Source organism: Neofelis nebulosa, chromosome 10, assembly GCF_028018385.1.
Source record: "Neofelis nebulosa isolate mNeoNeb1 chromosome 10, mNeoNeb1.pri, whole genome shotgun sequence".
In the NCBI taxonomy this organism is placed as follows: domain Eukaryota; kingdom Metazoa; phylum Chordata; class Mammalia; order Carnivora; family Felidae; genus Neofelis; species Neofelis nebulosa.
The window spans coordinates 74,319,481-74,338,972 of NC_080791.1; the positions used below are offsets into that span (position 1 = coordinate 74,319,481).

General features: G+C 44.0%; 1 protein-coding gene across 1 annotated transcript in view; it reads left to right on the forward strand.

Annotated features, from left to right (window-relative positions):
* GTF2H1 (general transcription factor IIH subunit 1) overlaps positions 1 to 5,074 on the forward strand; it is a 36,899-nt gene extending 31,825 nt beyond the window's left edge. The window contains exon 15 of the mRNA XM_058688414.1: positions 4,078 to 5,074. Within this exon, the coding sequence (XP_058544397.1) occupies positions 4,078 to 4,164 (87 nt within the window). The 3' untranslated portion in view covers positions 4,165 to 5,074. The remainder of the gene's footprint in view (positions 1 to 4,077) is intronic.
* Positions 5,075 to 19,492: the final 14,418 nt, after the last annotated feature.

The following is a 19,492-nucleotide window of genomic DNA, read 5'->3' on the forward strand; positions in this document are numbered from 1 at the left end:
ACTGTACAGTTGCTGCCTTATGGTCTGCCTTCGCCTTCCCTGATGGGTTACAGCAGGGCAGGGCTGTGGGTGAGGTAGTGAGTGCAGAGTGTCACTTGCTGCCCAGGTTTTTTAACATTTTTTTGAATGCAAGGCTACAGCAACCACACGAGATGGTTTTTCATTTGTTATGCAGTCCTCTCTGAGATGACTGGGCAAAAAGAGTATATACAAATTCAGGATTTAGTATTTGAGTAAGTAGCATAATCAAAAGAGGGAGTTTTATCATTGAAAGCTGAAAAATTCATCAGTAAGGTTTTTAGTAAGTATTTATTCCCTAATGTCCTCAGTGATTTTTCTCAAAATATAACAGTAGTACTTACAATCAGAAAAGAAACTTGGAGTATCTTCCCAACAGCAGAGCAAGAGTGACACATAGGTTTCAGTTCATGTGTTTTCTTGATTGTAACTGCCTGGAGCACTATGGTAAAAAGGATTCTGAGGCCACGTGCAGGCATTAACTTGGAGAATACTGCAGGTTTGTTTCCACACCACTGAAGTAAAGTGAGTCAAATGAATTTTTCTGTTTCCTAGTGCATGTAGAAGTTAGGTTACACTGTAGTGCAGTCTGTTAAATGTGCAACAGCATTGCATGTAAAAAAAAAAAAACATTGTGCATACCTTAATAAGAAAATACTTTATTGCTAAAATTGCTGTCCACCTTACCTCTCTGTTGGTGGCTGCTGACTGATCAGGTGGTGGTTGCTGAAGGTTGGGGTGGCCGTGGAAATTTCTTGAAATAAGACAACAGTAGGGGTGCCTGGGTGGTTCAGTTGGTTGAGTGTCTGACTTCGGCTCAGCACATGATCTTACGGTTCGTGAGTTCGAGTCCTGACAGCTCATAGCCTGGAGCCTGCTTCAGATTCTGTGTCTCCCTCTCTCTATGCCCCTCCCCTGCTTGTACTCTTTCTCTTTCAAAATAAACATTTAAAAAAATAAGACAACAGTGAAGTTTGCCACAGCGATTGACACTTCTTTTGCAAATGATTTCTGGGTAACATGCCACGCTATTTGACAGCATTTCACCTACAGTAGAACTTCTTTCAAAATTCAGAGTCAGCCCTCCCAAACCCTGCTTGCTCCTTTATCAACTAAGTTTATGTAATATTGTAAATCCTCTGTTGTCACTTCTACAGTCTTCACTGCATCCTCAACTAGGAGTAGATTCCATCTCAAAAAACTACTTTCTTTGTTCAGCCCTAAGAAGCAACTCCTGGGGTGCCTGGGTGGCTCAGTCGGTTAAGCATCCGACTTCAACTCGGGTCATGATCTCGCAGTTCGTGAGTTTGAGCCCTGCGTCGGGCCCTGTGCTGACAGCTCAGAGCCTGGAGCCTGCTTCAGATTCTGTGTCTCCCTCTCTCTCTCTGCCCCTCCCCCACTTGCTCTCTCTCTCTGTCTCTCAAAAATAAACATTAAAAAAAAAAAAAGAAGCCACTCCTCATCTGTTCAAGTTTTGTCATGAGATGGCAGCAGTTCAGTCATGTCCTCAGACTCCACTTTTATTTCTAGTTCTCTTGCTTTTTCCACCAGCTTGCAGTTACTTCCTCCACTGAAGTCTTGAACCATTCAGAGTTATCCACAAGGGTTGGAATCAGCTTCTTCCAAATTCCTGTTAATATTGATACTTTGACCTCTTTCCATAAGTCACAAATATTCTTAATTTTTTTTTAATGTTTGTTTATTTTTGAGAGGGGGGAGGAGGAGTAGAGAAAGAGGGAGACACAGAATACGAAGCAGGCTCCAGGCTCTGAGCTGTCAGTACAGAGCCCGAAGTGGGGCTCAAAATCACAAACTGCAAGATTATGCCCTGAGCTGAAGTCGGACACTTAACTGAGCCACCTGGGCGTCCTGAGTCACAAATATTCTTTTTTTTTTTTTTAATTTTTTTAAAATTATTATTTTTGAGAGAGACAGAGACAGAATGCCAGTGGGTTAAGGGCAGAGAGAGAGGGAGACACAGAAGCAGAAGCAGGCTCCAGGCTCTGAGCTGTCAGCACAGAGCCTGATGTGGGGCTCGAACTCATGAGCTGTGAGATCATGACCTGAGACGAAGTCGGACACTCAACCGACTGAGCCACCCAGGTGCCCCCTGAGTCACAAATATTTTTAATGGTATCTAGAATGGTGAATCCTTTCCAGAAGGTGTTTAGTTTACTTTGCCCAGATCCATCAGAGGAATCACTGTTTATGGCAGTTATAGGCTTAGGAATTGTATTTCTTAAATAATAAGACTTAAGAGTCAAAATTACTCCTTGACTCATGGGTTACAGAATGAATGTTGGGTTAGCAGGCATAAAAACAATGTTCATCATGTCTCCATCAGAGCTCTTGGGTAGCCAGGTGCATTGTCAATGACCAGTAATATTTTGAAAGGAATCTTTTTCTGAGATCTCAACAGTGACCGTAAATATTCACTAAACCGTGTTATAAATAGATGTGCTGTCATCTAGGCTTTGTTGTTCCATTCATAGAGCACAGGCAGAGGGGATACAGCATAATTTTTAAGGGCCCAAGGATAATCAGAATGTTAAATGAGCATTGGCTAAAACTTAAAGTCACCAACTGGCATCAGCTCCTGATAAGAGAATCAGCCTGTTCTTTGGAGTTTTGAAACCAAGTATTGACTTCTCCTCTCTAACTATGAAAGTCCTAGATGGCCTCTTCCAATAGAAGGCTGTTTTGTCTGTGTTGAAAATCTGTTGTTTAATGTAGCTACCTTCATTAATTATCTTAGCCAGGTCTTCTGGATAACGCACTACAGTTTCTACATCAGCACTTGCTGCTTCACCTTGTACTTTTTTGTCTGTTACAGAGTTGTCGTCTTGCCTTAAACCTCAGGGACCAGCTTCTGCTGCTTCAGACTTCTCTTCTGCAGCTTCCTCACCTCTCTCAGCCTTGAACAGAGTTAGGGCATTGCTCTGGATTAGGCTTTGGCTAAAGGGCATGTTGTGGCTGGTTGGAGTTTTTATCCAGACCACTAAAACTTTCTCCATATCAGCTATAAGACTGTATTGCTTTCTTTTCATTTCATGTGTTCACTGGAATAACACTTAATTTTTTTCAAGAACTTTTCTTTTGCATTCACAGCTTGGCTAACTGGCACAGGAGTCTTTGCTTTCAGCCCATCTCAGCTTTCAACACACCTTCCTCACTAAGCTTAATCATTTCTAGCTTCTGATTTAAAGTGAGAAACATGTGACTCTTCCTTTCAGTTGAATATGTAGAGGCTACTGTAGGATTATTCATTGGCCTGATTTCAATATTGTTGTGTCCCAGGGAATAAGGAGTCTTGAGGAAAGGGGGAGAGGGGAATGGCTGGTCAGTGGAGCAGTCAGAATACACACAACATTTATTAAGTTCACCATCTTACAGGCATGGTTCGTGGTGCCCAAAACCAATTGCAAAAACATCAAAGTCACACTAGTCGCAGATTAGGGTAACAACATAATAATAATGAAAAAGTTTGAAATATTGCAAGAATTACCAAAATGTGACCTGACACAGAGACACAAAGTGAGTAAATGCTGTTGGTAAAATGGTGCTGAGAGACTTGCTTGATGCAGTGTTGCCACAAACTTTCAGTTTGTTGGAGAGAGAATAAAAAAAAACATTCCTGAGAAGCATAATAAAACTTCGCACAGTAAAACAAGATATACCTGTACAGTCTTACAGGAGGGCTTGCCATTCATCTCTTCTAATTGGCACTATGGAACCACTATGCCCATCCAGTAAAGTAAATTATTTTTATATACTTTCCAGGCAGGTTCAACTTTCATGTTGTCCTTTAGCTGCTTAATGGCAGGGCAGACACTACAACCCAGATAGAGCAGGTGAATTTCCAGCCTCTCCCACCATCTCTTCCCTTTTATACAAAATGGGTCTGGTAATACCTTCACAGAGGGCTTGCCCTTTGCCTCATTGGGGTAATACAAATGAGCATAGAAACTACACTGAAGTATGTGCCAGATCTGGATCAGAAGCATTAACTTCCCCAGCCTTTGCCCAGTTATTGCTGAAGTTTCTTGCTGTGTTTTTCAGTTGGTAAGTCACATAGAGGAGATGCTCCAGACAGCCTACAACAAGCTCCACAAGTGGCAGTCACGGCGTCTGATGAAGAAAACGTGAAGTGTCTGTGACTCTCACAGGTTTTGTGAGAGTAAGAGAACTGTGACCTGCAGTGACTCTGGAAACCTGGCCTGAGACATGCCGATGATCACACAGCAGTGACAAACATCTGCACCATGCCAACTCTCGGAGCTGATGCTGTTGTACTTGCACATTGTGAACTGAAAGGAAAGGAACTGTGACTAAACTCGAAGCTGGGGAGGTAAATTAAGGCAGAACCAAAATGAGCTAAGTTGCAAATATATATATATACATATATATATATTTTAAAGAGACACTGTTTACTGCAGTTACTCAGGAACTGCTTTTGATTCACATTAAGCTGCTTTCAGAAATTAAAAAAAAAAAAAAACTTTTTAAAAGGGTGCATTGATAAAATCTGAGGTTTTTTTTTTTTTCTTTGTAAATTTTTTTCTTAAGTTTATGGCACAGGGTACACCTTAAGTATTTCTCCTCCATCCTCCACTTGGATCCTCAAGTTGTACTGAATTCTAGTCGTACCTGACATCAGCAAGTTAAAGAGAGTACTTTAAAGCAGGAGACTGTTGCTCAACCATCAGGAAACAGTTGTAGTCAGAAGACATCATTGGTCCTGTGTTTCCTACGGAAATAAGAAACAATAAATGTTGCACTGAATGTTTGTGGTTTGGAGTCCCTAAATGATTAAGAGGGAACATATTTGCAGAAAGTTGCGTGGGATTTTTTATGCAGATTTTTGTCAGAAGACAATGGCGCTGCATGTTTTTCTTTGAGTGCAAATGTACATTGCTAAGATTTTTTTTTTAAGATGGCATGTGCTTTGAAAAGAGGAAATTGCATTTTTAAGAGTTTAAAAATCTTATGAGTGAGAAATATAAGAAATCTTACTTATTTTCACCTCTTTAGAAAAAAATAAAAGATGTTTCTCATATCTCCTTTTCTCGAGTATCTGACTGTTACTGTCCTTGGCGAATCGATAATCATTGCATAGTGACTGAAAAGCCTAAATGGCAAAAGAAAAAAAAAAGTTTCATTCTTGTTTCTGGAATCATGCCATATTTTGTTCCTAATAGGATCAACTCACTGTTTATCTAGATTTTAGATGTCTTGTATTAAAAATTACAGAAAAAAGTAAAACTTTTTTATAGATACTCCTTTAACTATTAAGACATCTTATGGTTTCTCACATGTTATATTTACGTGGGTGGGCTACTCTTAAAGCCATTGTACAAGCTCGTTTTATTTTTTTTCTTCTGTTATTTAAAAAAAAACTTTTTTATTGAAGTGTAGTTGACCTACAGTGTTATATTCGTTTCAGGTTTACAGTGTAGGGATTCTGCAACTCTACATGTTATGCTATTTGTTCACCACACGTGTAGCTACCGTCTGTCACCATTTATTACAGTATCATTGACTATTCCGTATGCTGTACCTTTCATCCTTGTGGCTGATCGATTCCGTAACTGGAAATCCTGATTATCTTTCATATAATGGCTACAGCAGGTCAAAAACCTGGACATTGAACTAGTAAAGGAAAAGGGGCAACATCCCTTTTGGCTTCAGTCTTCCCATCTCTCCTTCAGATCAATATAGTAATGGTGTAATCCCTTACACCTTACAGTTTTACAAAGTGCTTTTCAAGTGTATTATCACTACAGCTACTCTAAACAATAACAATGGAGCAGGTAGAAAAATGTTTGAAATAGAAGAGTATGTCCGTTGGGAAAGGCAGGTATAAACAAATAAAATGCTCTGTTAAAGATTAAGTGATAAATGTAACGGAGACTGAAGAAAGAAACCATTTTGGAGAACTGGGTAGGCTTTACTAAATATTGAATAGAGAAAAGCATGATAAAAGTGTGAGGCCTTGGAAAGACCCCAGTGTGTTTGTTAGATTGGAGGGTTGAGAGTGACAAGTAAGTGACTGGGATAATGAGTTTAAGTCAAGTTGCAAATAGCTGTGTATGCCAAGGTAAGAAATTCAGACCTTATCCATTCGGCATGTGTTATGTCAGAGAAAACTTTGAGTAAGTTGTTTTTATGAGAGTCTGGGTTGGTTGGTCTATAGATAAAAAGTCTGGCAGTTAGGAAGGCCAAACCTAAAAGGCCTTTGGAACAATCCAGACTGGAAACTATGTCCAAATTATAGTGTAGTTCTGGTAAATAGGAGGGGTTGGGTAAAGACATTCCTAATGTATGTGACCAAGTCTCACAGGAAATAAAGGATTTGAGGGTGATTTCACCAGAGTTAACGGTCAATTTCATGTCTAGCTTGCATTTAAAGTATTTGATACTTGGGGGCGCCTGGGCAGCTCGGTGGGTTATACATCCAATTCTTTGATTTCATCACAGGTCATTACCTCATAGTTTGTGGGATCAAGCCACACATCAGGCTCTGCACTGACAACACAGAGCCTGCTTGGTATTCTCTTTCTGTCTCGCTCGCTCGCTCTCGCGCTCTCTCTCTCTGGCTTGCTCTCTGCCCCTCCCCCACTCACATTCTCTCTCTCTCTCTCTCTCTCTCTCTCTCTCTCTCTCTCTCTCTTAAAAAAAATAAACATTAAAAAAATAAAAATAATAAAGTATTTGATCTTTGGACTCTTTTCAGAGTGAATCTTGGCAGCTGTTTAGCCCTATTATTTTCCTACCTTCCCATTGTGGAAAACGATAATACCTTTCCTGCTATGTCACACATCATTCCCACAATAACCAGTGAAGCAGGTAGGTGCTACAGGTTATTTTACAAATTAGAAATGGTTTAGATGTTATGTAATTTACCCAGGTACACACAGCCAATAAGTGGCAGAGCTGGGATTTGCCCCAAACTGCAAGCTGCAAGTCCCTTAGGGATAAGATGCTTGTGAAGTTGGAAGCTTTTATTCCCCAACCCACAGCTCCATTGATTAGTTTTTCTTATGACTGCCCTGCTATTCCTGCCTCTCTGATTCTATTCTGCGTTGCTTTTCTGGCAAATCACAGTATGGAGTTAGTCTGCCTGATGGGTCCAGAGGGCTGCAAAATGTAATACAGCACGTCCTGCTTTAGGAGAATGAGTTTCTCCCTGAGAGAAGCAGGACGTCAGTAGTACTAGTCTGCTTTGGACTTACACTGCAAAATGAATAGCTACATTGTGACCCCCACTTCAGTCTGAAAAATTAAAAGAATGCTTTAACATCTGTGCTAGAAAGGTAGCCCACTCATCCAGGGGGAGAGTTGAGTCCAGAAAGTGATTTCCTGCATACACACACACACACACACACACACCACCTGGAGTTGACAGTGGCCCTGGGATGGAAAGCTGCCTATTTTAAACTTAGATTTGCTGTCTCCAGTGTCAAGACTTGCACGAGATTCCTCAGTGCATTACCTCTGCCCTTTCCCAGTTTAGCTTCTTGAAGACTCAGCTGTTCTAGTTCCTGAGGCCAAGGAAACCCAAGTTATTTTCAGCTCTTAAACTGTCCAGAGTTGGAGGATTGGTTCAGGGGTGATCAGCCTTAGTTTGTAGTCCATATTGCTTGAGGATATTAAAGTCCCTGAAAAGGCTTAAGAATTCCGACTTTGTAACCACAGAATCCTGTGTTCATAGTCTTCCGTGGAATTCCTAATACAACAAACGCGGACTTGCACCTATTGAGATAGAGCCACAGATCCAGCTTCTCTCTCCATGCACTGCCCCCCCAGCAGTACACTAAGAATACAGCCTGAAAAACATTATTTTCTCTCTGGCCACCTGATAACCTGCTGTGTTTATTGGGATGGCTGATAATAAGAACAGACAAGTTAAAGATAAATTCTGGCTTAACTTTTAAATTTTACATTTCTGTAGTCATAGAAATAAGCAAATAGCAAGATGGTACTTAAACCCAACCTATTAGCAATTACATTAAATGGAAACACACTGAACTCTTTAAAAGACAAAGATTTTGTCAGATTGGATTAAAAAACAAGCCTCAGCTATACACTAGTTATAATCACAGAAATGATTATGTAAATCACTTAGCTCACTGGACTTGCCCACTCAACAAGTATCAAATTCAGGTTCACTAGGTATTAGAGTTCAAAGTCCTTTATTACTCAGATTTATTTCTCTCATTCTAGCAGCTGTCTGGTGAACAGAGCCATAATTTTTTAAGGGGCGGATAGTACTGAAGTATGTAAGATAGAAGATGGTTCTGTACCTTTACCCCCAAATCTCACTCTGCTGAGAGTGCTTTTTCTTAGGGACATTTTTCTATGCACTTAATTATTTTTCTAACCTACAACCTGAGATATTTCTGGCAAGAGATATCTGTGTACACATTCATGCCCTTTAAGGTAAACCTTGACAGTGGGTCTCATCTTACAGAAGCCATTCATGGTCCTAATTCTGTAAGCCAAATTTTTGTGAATTATGGCCCTATCCATTAGTGGGCTATTTCTGGCACCTGGTTATCCATACAAAAATACAAAAATTCTTTGGGCTTTGCATGTGCAATCAAGATCCTTATCACCAAGAACATTTACACCCACAGATACAGGGAGGAGAGAAAGAGTGTTCCCGTAGGCCTAACCGGGATTGATTGCAGCCTCATGAACAGTAGAGACATATTCTAGCAGAGGTGTTAGAGCAGACTTTGGTGGACTTGCATAGTTCACTAGCTGTGTGACCTTGAACAATTTAATTTGTACCTCCATTCTCTCATCTGTAAAATGGGCATTATAATAGTACTTCATTGGGGCGCCTGGGTGGCGCAGTCGGTTAAGCGTCCGACTTCACCCAGGTCACGATCTCGCGGTCCGTGAGTTCGAGCCCCGTGTCAGGCTCTGGGCTGATGGCTCGGAGCCTGGAGCCTGTTTCCGATTCTGTGTCTCCCTCTCTCTCTGCCCCTCCCCCGTTCATGCTCTGTCTCTCTCTGTCCCAAAAATAAATAAAAAACGTTGAAAAAAAATTAAAAAAAAAAAATAATAATAATAATAGTACTTCATTGATTAGGTGATTGTGAGGATAATGGATAACGGTCATAGAATTGGGCTCCTTAACAATAAAATACTAATAATCATAAAATAAAAATAAAAAGAGGTTGGGCCCAAACTTGAGGTAAAAAAAAAAAAAAAAAAGTTATCAGGAGAGCAACCTTGAAACTTGATTCAGTAGGTGTAAAGGGTTTCTCTGCGAAACAAGGTCACTAACAGGCTTCAGTGAACATATCCACAGAGCTAAATATGGTTATTTGACATCTCAACAATTCTAGCTTAGGCAAGAGAGAATTTCTTTCAAAGCATAATAGTGATCCATTTTCTGTTCTACATGAATAGAAGGGGGAAAAAAAGTGATTAAACACTCAAGCTGTACAGTTGAGCTGAGTTCAAATTCCAGCCCTGCCACTTACAAGTGGTGTGATTACTTAATCTCTTCACACCTCAGTTTTCTCCTTTGTAAAACGGGCATACTAATAGTACTTGTAGATTTATTATTGTTAAATGAGCTAATAAGTGTAAGAGCTTAGAACAGTGCTTGGCACACATTAAGCAATACATGTTCTTCTTGGCATTTATCATCATTATCATCACCCGGCTTCAGCTCAAAGCTTATTGACTCAGGCCAGTATATAATATCAACACAGACAGGCAGCTGGGGCAGAGAATAAAGGAAACCTATTAGGTCTATTTGCCAAACATTTGCTGTGCATAAATATATTCTTATTTAATCCTTAGGATTCATTTGACAATTATTTACCAAGCTCCTACTATGCGTCAGTCCACAGTCCCCACCTTATAGTCTCCAATCATGAAAAGGCACTGTCCCAGATGATGGGTAAAATAGATTGTGCCTAATCAGGCTTACTTAAGAATAAACCGAGGCTCAGAAAGGTGCAACAACTTTCCTAAAGCCCCTGACTCCCAACTTGGGTGTGGAGAGCGGATTCAAATGCCATTCTTGAATGTAAATCTGTAGCTGCAAACTGTTGACCTCTCCCTGCTCCACTCACTGTCTCCCCACCCTGCTCAGGCAGGCTGGAACTTTCTCTTCTACCTGCTATAAATAATGGAGAGAGGGAAAGCTATTTTATTTCTGTCTGGCCACGCACTGACAAGCACAGATGGCTCTAAGGCTGAGAGACTGCTTCATGCTCCTGATGTGCAATGAAGGAGACAGATTGTTGGATCTAAAGCTGCTAGGGATAGCCACACAGGCTTGAACTCTGCTGTTGGTGCCACTAAGTATCCATTATGTGCTAGGTCCTCAAAAGAATAAAAGGGCCCTTGCTGTCCTATTTTCTCCTGACACTGGATTTTTTTTTAAATTGTGTTTTCTAAGCGAAGTTACACCTGTTCATAATTTAATTTTTAAATTTTTTTATTTATTTAATCTCTACACCCTACATGGGGCTTGAACTCATGAACCCAAGATCAAGAGCCACATGCTCTTCCGACTGAGCCAGCCAGGTGTCCAACCTGTTCATTATTTTAAAAAGTCAAAAGCACTAAAAGGCACATACCAGAACATTATGTCCACCAACCCGCTGCTCCCTGTTCTTTATTCCTTCTTCACAGAATCAGTCACTTTCAACTCCTTTTGCTTATATACCATTCTTAATTTATCAATTTCATTTTCTTAAAAATAAAATTAAAATGTCTTTTTATTCCTTAAAAATAAATTTTCTTTTGTCTTAAAAATAAAAAAATTTTAATGTGTATTTATTTTTGAGAGAGACAGAGCACAAGCAGGGGAGAGGCAGAGAGAGAGAGAGAGAGAGAGACAGAATCTGAAGCAGGCTCCAGGCTCTGAGCTGTCAGCACAGAGCCTGACATTAGGCTCGAACTTACTAGCCGTGAGATCATGACCTGCCCACAAACCACGAGATCATGACCTGAGCCAAAGTCGGCCACTTAACTGATTGAGCCACCCAGACGCCCCCTTAATTTATCAATTTTATTATTATCTGACTTTCTATTTTGGTAGTTGGGGATTTAGTGTTCTTTTTTTTTTTTTTTTTTTTTAATTATTTAGTTTGAGGAGGAGGGGGAGGAGCAGAGAGAGAGGGAGAGCAAGAATCAGGAGCAGACTCTGTGCTGTCATCAGAGTCCAATGCAGGGCTCAAACCCACAAACCGTGAGACCATAACCTGAGCCGAATCAAGATGCTTAACCGACTGAACCACCGAGGTGCCCCTGGGGATTTAGTGTTCTTATACCATTATTCCCATATCCCTCTCTGCATCCTCCCAATATTTCACAGTTTTTTTTGATAATCAATAGTCAGTGCTTACATTTTGATTATGTAAATATTGTGTACAGCCTCAGTCATGGTCCTGACAGGAAACAAATGGCACCCTCAAACTGGGTAATTTGGGGGGATTAATAAGGAGACTATTTCCAAAGGTGGGGGCAGAGCATAGAGAAACCATAAGGAATAGGGCAGTACCCTAATTTACTAGGCCTACACCTGATGAGGTGATGGAAAGGAGTCGTTAGTTACCAGGACAGAAGAGACGCCAGTTAAGAAACGCAGCCCACCCATGGTCCCACGGGAAGAGCTCCCTCTCTCCCAGTCTCTGCCAGTGAAGGCAGAGGCAGAGGGCATGGGACACCACTGCTGTGTGGGTCATTCAGGTCAGTCCCCCACAGCCCAGAGCAGAGCGGGGAAGGGGAGAGTGGACCTGCAGGGCAAATAGAAGTCTAGCGCTGCGGCCTGGCCGAGGGGCTGTTCCCCTCCACCTTCTCAACCAGTTTTTTCTTTTCTTTTCTTTTAAGTTTTCATTTTAATTCCAGTTAGTTGGCATACAGTGTTGTATTAGTTTCAGGTGTACGATGTAGTGACTCAACACTTCCATACATCACCCGGGGCTCCTCACAACAAGCGCACTCCTTAATCCCCATCACCTATGTCACCCACCCCCTCCCCCACCTCCCCGCTGGGTGACCATCAGTTTGTTCTCTATAGTTAAGAGTCTGTTTCTTGGTTTGTTTCCCTCTCTTCTTTTCCCCCTTTGCTTGTGTGTTTTCTTTCTTAAATTCCACATATGAGTGAAATTATATGGTCTGTCTTTCTCTGACTTATGTCACTTAGCACTGACCAACTTGTTTGTCTTTCCTGGAAAACTTCACTACAGTCTGCAGTTTGCCTGATCTTCTAACATGCCAATGGTTACTTGTACTTCACAGTGAAAGAACTATAAACCCCCTCAACTAGCCCTTATATACGAGTGAGATACTTTAAAGTGGATTTTTGAAGCTCAATGTGCAGAGGCAGGCCTGTCAAGTAGAGGGCTTCCCAGGGGTTACTGGGGAGGGAGGCCTGCTTTTCCACCCAGGACTCTTCAAGTGTCCGTATTGGGGGACTTTTCTCTGAGGCCATTCAGTCTGTCCAGAGAAGGTGCCTCCGCGTTTCTCCCTGGGAATGTGAGCCTAGATGCTAGCTTTCCGGGAATTGCCTCGGGAATGAGGTTCTCTGTTCAGCATGTAGACATTGTCTTACACTCCTGTGTTTAGTACCTCTCACTACACCTCTCTCCCTGTGCTTAGGTCCTGGTTCACTTTCCCAAAGAATAAACCTCACATTTTCAGTGAGGGTAGAGACAAGAGGCAGGTGTTTTGTTTCACAGGGTGGCGATAGGAGTCTGGGCGTCTAACTGTCCCTTAGATCCCTTGTCCCAGTCCCAAGTTTTACTCCTACCTTCCACAGTACCTGGTACCTCCAGTTGCTAGTTGCAGGGTAAACCAGCTTCCACCTCTTCACTGCGTCCTTCTGTGGACTCTTGGATTTCACTCCAGTGTGAGTTACACTGATCTCAGTTTTCTGAAACATTGTTGGCAGATGTTACCTGCGGTCATCTTCTCTTCCAGTCTCTTCATCTTTGTGTGATTATACCATCAATTTAGTTTAGCTAAGATAAACGTATGAGTTCAATCCACCATGCTTAACCAGAGAGCCACTAGTGATGAATTTTGGAGATGTTTTATTTTAGGTCTAGATAAATGCTCATCAGTTCATGCCTAAAGGCCCCATAAAGTGATTGCTCCAAATCAATACCACCCAAACCCCTATTAGGTAGCCTCAGCTCTTTGTGATACAGGAAGCCAGTTACCTAGCTTCTTCCCATGGCATGGGCATGTCACATGATTCTACTACTGAGTTCTTCACTAGCTCAGTGTTTTCTTTCTTTTTTGTTAATATTTATTTATTTTTGAGAGAGAGCGTGTGTGCATGGGGAACGGGGAGAGAAAGGGGGGAAGAGAGGATCTGAAGCGGGCTCTGTGCTGACAGCAAGCCCAATGCAGGGCTCAAACTTGTGAACCATGAGATCAAGGCCTGAGCCAAAGCCGGAGGCTTAACTGACTGAGCCACCCAGGTGCCCCTAGCCCAGTGTTTTCTAAAGTATGGTTAGCATACCTCCAAGGGCTTGGCTAAGTATTAGACGAATGATCATTTCAAAATTGTAATTGTAACAGTTATGTATTTTATTGTATATATTTTTTAAAAATGTAACTAGCATGGGGCACCTGGCTGGCACTCTTAGTAAAGCCTCTGACTCTTGATCTCAAAACTAAAAAATAAAATGTAACTAGCACATCAGGACCATATTTTGCTAAATAAAACAGCGAGTCAATTTAAAGAAAGGTGTTGAATAAATAATAACATAGGTGCTATTCAGGAGTGGCAAACAATATGCCAATGACTGAAAGGTGGTAAATACTAATCCTGCTGAGTTAAGCTAGCTAGTGCTACATGATCCAGAAAGGACACTTGTGAAGCACATTTCTTTCCAGGGCACTGAGTGGCTCAGCTGGTTAAGCATCCCACTCTTGATTTGGCTCAGATCATGATCTCATGGTTCGTGGGATGGAGCCCTGCACCAGGCTCCATGCTGCTTGGGATTCTCTCTCTCCCTCTCTCTGCCCCCCCCCCCACACACACACTGTGCTCTCTCTCTCAAAATAAATAAATAAACCTAAAAAAAAAAAAAAAAAAAAAGGAAGAAGAAGCACATTTCTTTCCAGAAAGCCCTGGATGTGTGCTCTTCTCCTACCTGCTGGTCCCCAAACTGGAATGAAAACTAAGGATTGCCCAGTGCTGGCCTTCCCCACAGAAATCAAGTTTGATTCTGTGGAATGAATGTAGAAATGTTTCTGCCCTGGTGTGAGTTAGCTGATTCTGAATTGCAAGAGGCTATGTGCAGAGGGTACGAACTACAATAGCAAAGCAGACCTCCTAGAAACCCCCTCCCTCTTCGGGCTGTATTTCTGCTCCCAGGGACCTTCCTTCCTTTGCACCTTTCTCCTGCTGCCCTGAGATGCAAGGTGAGCATATGGGAGTGGAGGGTAATTGGCAGCTGGAATGTTTAGTTCTTAGCCTCAGGGAAGGCAACTGGCTCCTTGCCTGTCTTGCTGCCCCTGGCATATCGCCAGCCCAGACAAGGCAGTGCAGGTTGGGAAACACCTGGTATCAGAGGTCTCTCCTGGCTCCTGGGGGTTGGTCCCCCTTATTAGATTGGGCTCTTGAGAGTTTCCCAGAAAGTGTCCCAAAAGTTCAACATTCCAGATCGACCCAAAAGGATAGAAAAGGGAACTAATATTTATTGGGCACCATTTATTATGCCCCAGAGCTTTTTACATTTAAACCTCACAACAGTCTATGCAAATGGTATCATTCCCATTCTACAGAGGCTCCCGATCAAGTAACTTGTCCAAGTTCTTATAATAAGTGGCAGAGCCAGGAGTCAAACCCAGAGTAGTATGAGGCCAAAGCAAAGAGCCATAGTGACAGGAAGACACAAAGCAGAACCTGTTTCCTGGAGATGCATGCTTCCCTTGGTTGCTGTCTGGACATTGTATGGCTGTCTGTCTTCAAACGTGTGAGAAAAAGAAAACGGCAGAAAGCCAGGACCTCCCAGGCAGAGGCTGCCTTTCTGAATCCATGCAAGAGGCAGAAATGTGGCGTGTGTGGCAATGGCCGGGCAGCATGGCCATTTTAGGGTGGCCAGGAACACCCATGTGTTTTATATCATAGTCTAGAGACACCATAAAAAACTAGGAAACTGGTAGCCCCTCCCTGACCAGCCTAGCCCAGTATATATAACTTACTATAGTTCTAAGTAATAAAGTGTTCCTCTTAAAAAAAAAAAAAAAAAAAAAAAAGCCAAAACAAGTCCACACACACAAACAAAAAAAAACAAAGTTAGATAAGGCAGGCAGAATGTACAGGTTATGGAACAGCCTTCACCTGAGGAAGAGGTCAGACTAGGCTTGGGTGCAGGGCCAAGAATAATTCTGTGAACCAGTTACAGTCCAAAATAGATGACAAACTGTCAGAACGGTGACCACAAACCCTCCTCTCCTCAGCTCATTTCCTGAGATAAGGAAATGGTATACTGAGCAATTCCCCTGTGCTGAGTCCCTTTGCTTGCATTAAAACTATTGGGGGGGGGGGCACTGCCTGGGTGGCTCAGTCAGTTGAGCATCTGACTCTTGATGTCAGCTCAGGTCCTGATCTCGTGGGATCGAGACCCTCATCAGGCTCCATGCTCAGCATAGAGCCCACCTGGGATTCTCTCTCTCTCCGCCTCTGCCCTTCTTGCTCATGCTCTCGCTCTCTCTAAAAATAATGATACTATTATAACATAAAATAAAACTATTAGAGAGGTACTATTATTTTTCCTATCTCACAGCTGCATAAGGCTTAGAAAGATTAAAGGACTTGCTCAGAGACATAAGGGCAGTAGGAATAGAGTCAGGGTTGGGACCCAGGTCTGTGCGGCTGCCAGACTGGAGGTTCCCACTAAGACAGTCTATCCTGCTGAAGGATAGTGGGTTCGATATAAGCTAGAGCAACGCTGCACAGATTGAGGCCCTGTTCTTTGTGCTTCCTTGTCCTGGAGGAGATGTGAAAAGCATTTCTCTGTATGGAAGGGGCAGGAGGGAGATGCCTATATTCTAAAAGGCCTGGACAGAAAGATACAAAGGGCCTCCTCAGAGGAGGTCACTTGGGCTTTGTGTTCCTCACTCCCCTCCACCCTCAGGATTTAGCAAAATGGCACAGAAACAGGCTGGCAGGAGCTGCTCCAGATAATCACACACACACACACACACACACACACACACACACACATACACACACACACACAAACACCCTTCCGGGTGCATTCCTGCTGCTCACATCAGTGAGGGAGCAGCATCTACCAGCAATAATTCATGTAAACCTCATCCATTTTCTGCTTCATTAGGTCAGTGAGAGTCTGCGGCTCCGGAGAGAGCCCTCTTCAGCAAGGCCTGGCAATGTCCTTGAGAGAGCCTACTGGGAGGAACTCTCCATTGTTCCTGCTGTTAGAGGCAGTAGCTGCTCCTGACATCCATGCTGGAGCCTGCCCAGATGCCACCTGGATTTCCTGCCTTCGAAGCCTAGCCACAGCACATCTGGCTGTGTGACTGTGGGCAAGTGCCAGCACCTCCCTAAGACTCAGTTTCTATTTCTAAAATGATGATAATGATGTTCCCTATTCCAAAGAGTAGTTGTGAGGATTAAATTAGGTAATGCTTTTAAGGGGTTTAGTAGGAGGGCTAGGTACATATTAAATGTTCAGTAAACATGGGAGTGATTATTCTGGCAATTCTCACCAAGTCTGGACCCACGAGGTTTGGTCTCCCAGCACTGACCCTTCAGCAGTCACAAGGAATTTGAAAATAGCTCAAATCCTAGGCTGGCCTTTCGGCAAAGTGGGAGTGGGGATCACAGCAGCACAAACTGAGAATCGCCTTTCCTCTGCAACCCACCTACCTTCAACAGACCACAGAGTCAGGGCATCTCTGTTTAAATCTCCCATCCCCACTGCCTCTCAAATTCCCTTCAGATGTGTCTTCTTCCTCTTTATTATTATGTGGATTAACAGCCTGTAGACCTAAATCCTTCTCCCCTCAACCTTCCTGTATAGTCTTAGGGCCAACTTGGTGCCCTTGATTCCGCATCAAAAAAGCCCAAAGAACGGGTTGAGCTAAAGACAACCCCCCTCTGAGACTGGGGGGGGGGGGGGGGGAGGTGAACAGGAATGGCCCTGTGAACTCTACATACTGTGTATATACAACTGAATTGCAAGCCCACTCCTCTCCTCTGCCAGAAGTGCTGTTGTGGAAGCAGAGATGTGCACAGAGGGCTGAGAAGGGAAGCGTGAGAAACCAGGAGCAGTTCTACTCTGCATTCTGATTTCTTTTTCTTCTGGAGACAGAACCTCTCTGAAGACTCTCCCCAGTCCTTCAGACGGTGGCAGTGAGGTCAGCCCCGGGGTGCACTGCCAGCGCCCATCTTCCTCCCCCACTAGGAGAGCTAACAAGGAGCAGATCTGCCTACTGTCTCCCTCTGGAGTCTTTGACTCCCCGTTGATTACCACCCTCCCTGGTTGAGAGCCTGCCAGCCCCTCACCTGCCCCAGGAGCCATTTTGTGGGGTGAGGGATGCAAGGAACTGGGATTATTGCCTAATCTATTGCGCTCTGTCTCCTGCACCACCACAACCCCCTCTGCCAGGGAGAGCAAAGTCTAAAGCCAACCAACATATTGTGGAATTTTCAACTTTCACCCATTGCCCTGAAGAGAGTTTAACACCAGAGCCCCACGGCCTGCCATGAGGAACCAATTCCACGTGGGAGAGAGGGGGTGGGCTTCCCAGCCTACCCCATTTCAAGACCTTTCTCAAAGAACAGATGGGTTTAAAGTCTTCCAGTGCAACCCAGCCTGGCTGCCTCCCCGGGCTGTCCCCAGGGATGGCACTGAGGTGTGGTGGGGCCTGCAGCGACAGTCAGCCATTCTGGCGTCTACAAAGGAGCTCTGCAAGGGTGCTGGCTCTGGATTATTGCCCAAGGCAGGAAGCTGCGGCCCCGGTTACCATGGAGATGCTGGCACAGTCTGTGCCCACCCAAGGCTGATGGAGAAGGAGGAGGAGAAATGCAGTTGCTTCAGAACTAGCTGAGATTAAGGGGAGGGTCTGTGATATCATGAGTCTGCTGCTGGGGGTGCGTGGAGAGAAGGCTGAGGCTGAGGTGGCCTCCTGCCAGTCCTGTAGCTTTAATGGCTGGGGTGTGGCCTCTTGCACAGTGAGGCCTCACTGCCAAGTGCCAGCCTCAATCATAGGCTCTTGGAAGAGGCTCTGATACAGTGGAAAAAACCCAGGATTTGGAGACGCAATGAGAGCCACACCCACAGTACAAGATAGAGCCCAGGCTGGTTGAGAGGCCATGTGTCTGCTGCAGTGAGAAAGTACTGGACTAGTTGGGAGGTTCCAGCCCTTAGTCACCAGCACTGAAGCATTATGGGAGCCTAGAGCACTTCCCTTCCCTGCACCGAGCCCTAATTCCCCACAGCGAATGTTTGCCCTGTGGGCCAGAAGAGAGTAGCTGAGAGGCCCTGCAGTGTAAGCAAAGCAGGGGCAGGCGTGAGGGGCAGGTGGGAAGGGCCAAGGCTGGGAGGGCCCCTCTTGGGCTTTCATCCCTCGTGTGGCTAAAACTGGAGGATGAGCTAAGTTGAAATATCCTCTGAGAGGGCCTGACACTGCAAGTGTGTTTGTACAAAGGGCAGAGTTTGGCCCCGTACACACGCAGGCTGTGCAAGCTAATGGAGTGCCAGGGAGAGGGAGGCTGCTTAGATAAGGCCCTGGAGCAGCCCTGTGGACAGACGAGCCGCCTGGACCTTTCTGCAGCCCTGTCACATTTGCCCTTTGATATCCAAGGAGCAGAGGGCCAACTGCTTTCCAGGCTGTGAAGACAGAGGGGCAGAGTGTTACAGGGGAAGGAAAGCTGGTCTGGGAATGTGCAATCCACCAGGCTGCTTTCCAGCTGCAGGGCCTGGGGCGATTCCAGGTTTTGAGGTTTCCACAGTCCCACCAGTAAAATGGAAGTAAAAATTCCTGCTCTGCTTTCTTCTGGTTGAAGTACAAATGTCACTAGAGAACTGATATGAAAGCCATCCTAGGCTATGCACAAATGAAGGGCCCAGTGAGCTTTATCTAGCTGCAGGGGGAGCCTTCTCCTTGCCTGCACCAGCCCCACCACAGCCTGAGATCCCTCTTGGGGTACCGGGAAGCTCTCCTTTGCTTCTCTTACCAGAATCCCACATTCCCCAGGGAGCCAGAACCCCTTCTAGTACCCTAAAAAAATGAGGTGGGGCTGGCTTTTCAGGTCAGAGTCCTCTGAACAGGCTCAAAGTACAGGCAGAACCTCCTTTGTGAGGTGTAGCTAGATGAGTGGCTGTGTATAGGAGTTTAAACAAAGCCCCAGAGCCGACAGACCCAAATTTCAGCGAGGGTGTTCTGCCAGTCAGCATCGGCACAAATCAGGAGACCTCCATTCCTTGCCCACACCCTAGTCCCAGGAAATTACGGATAG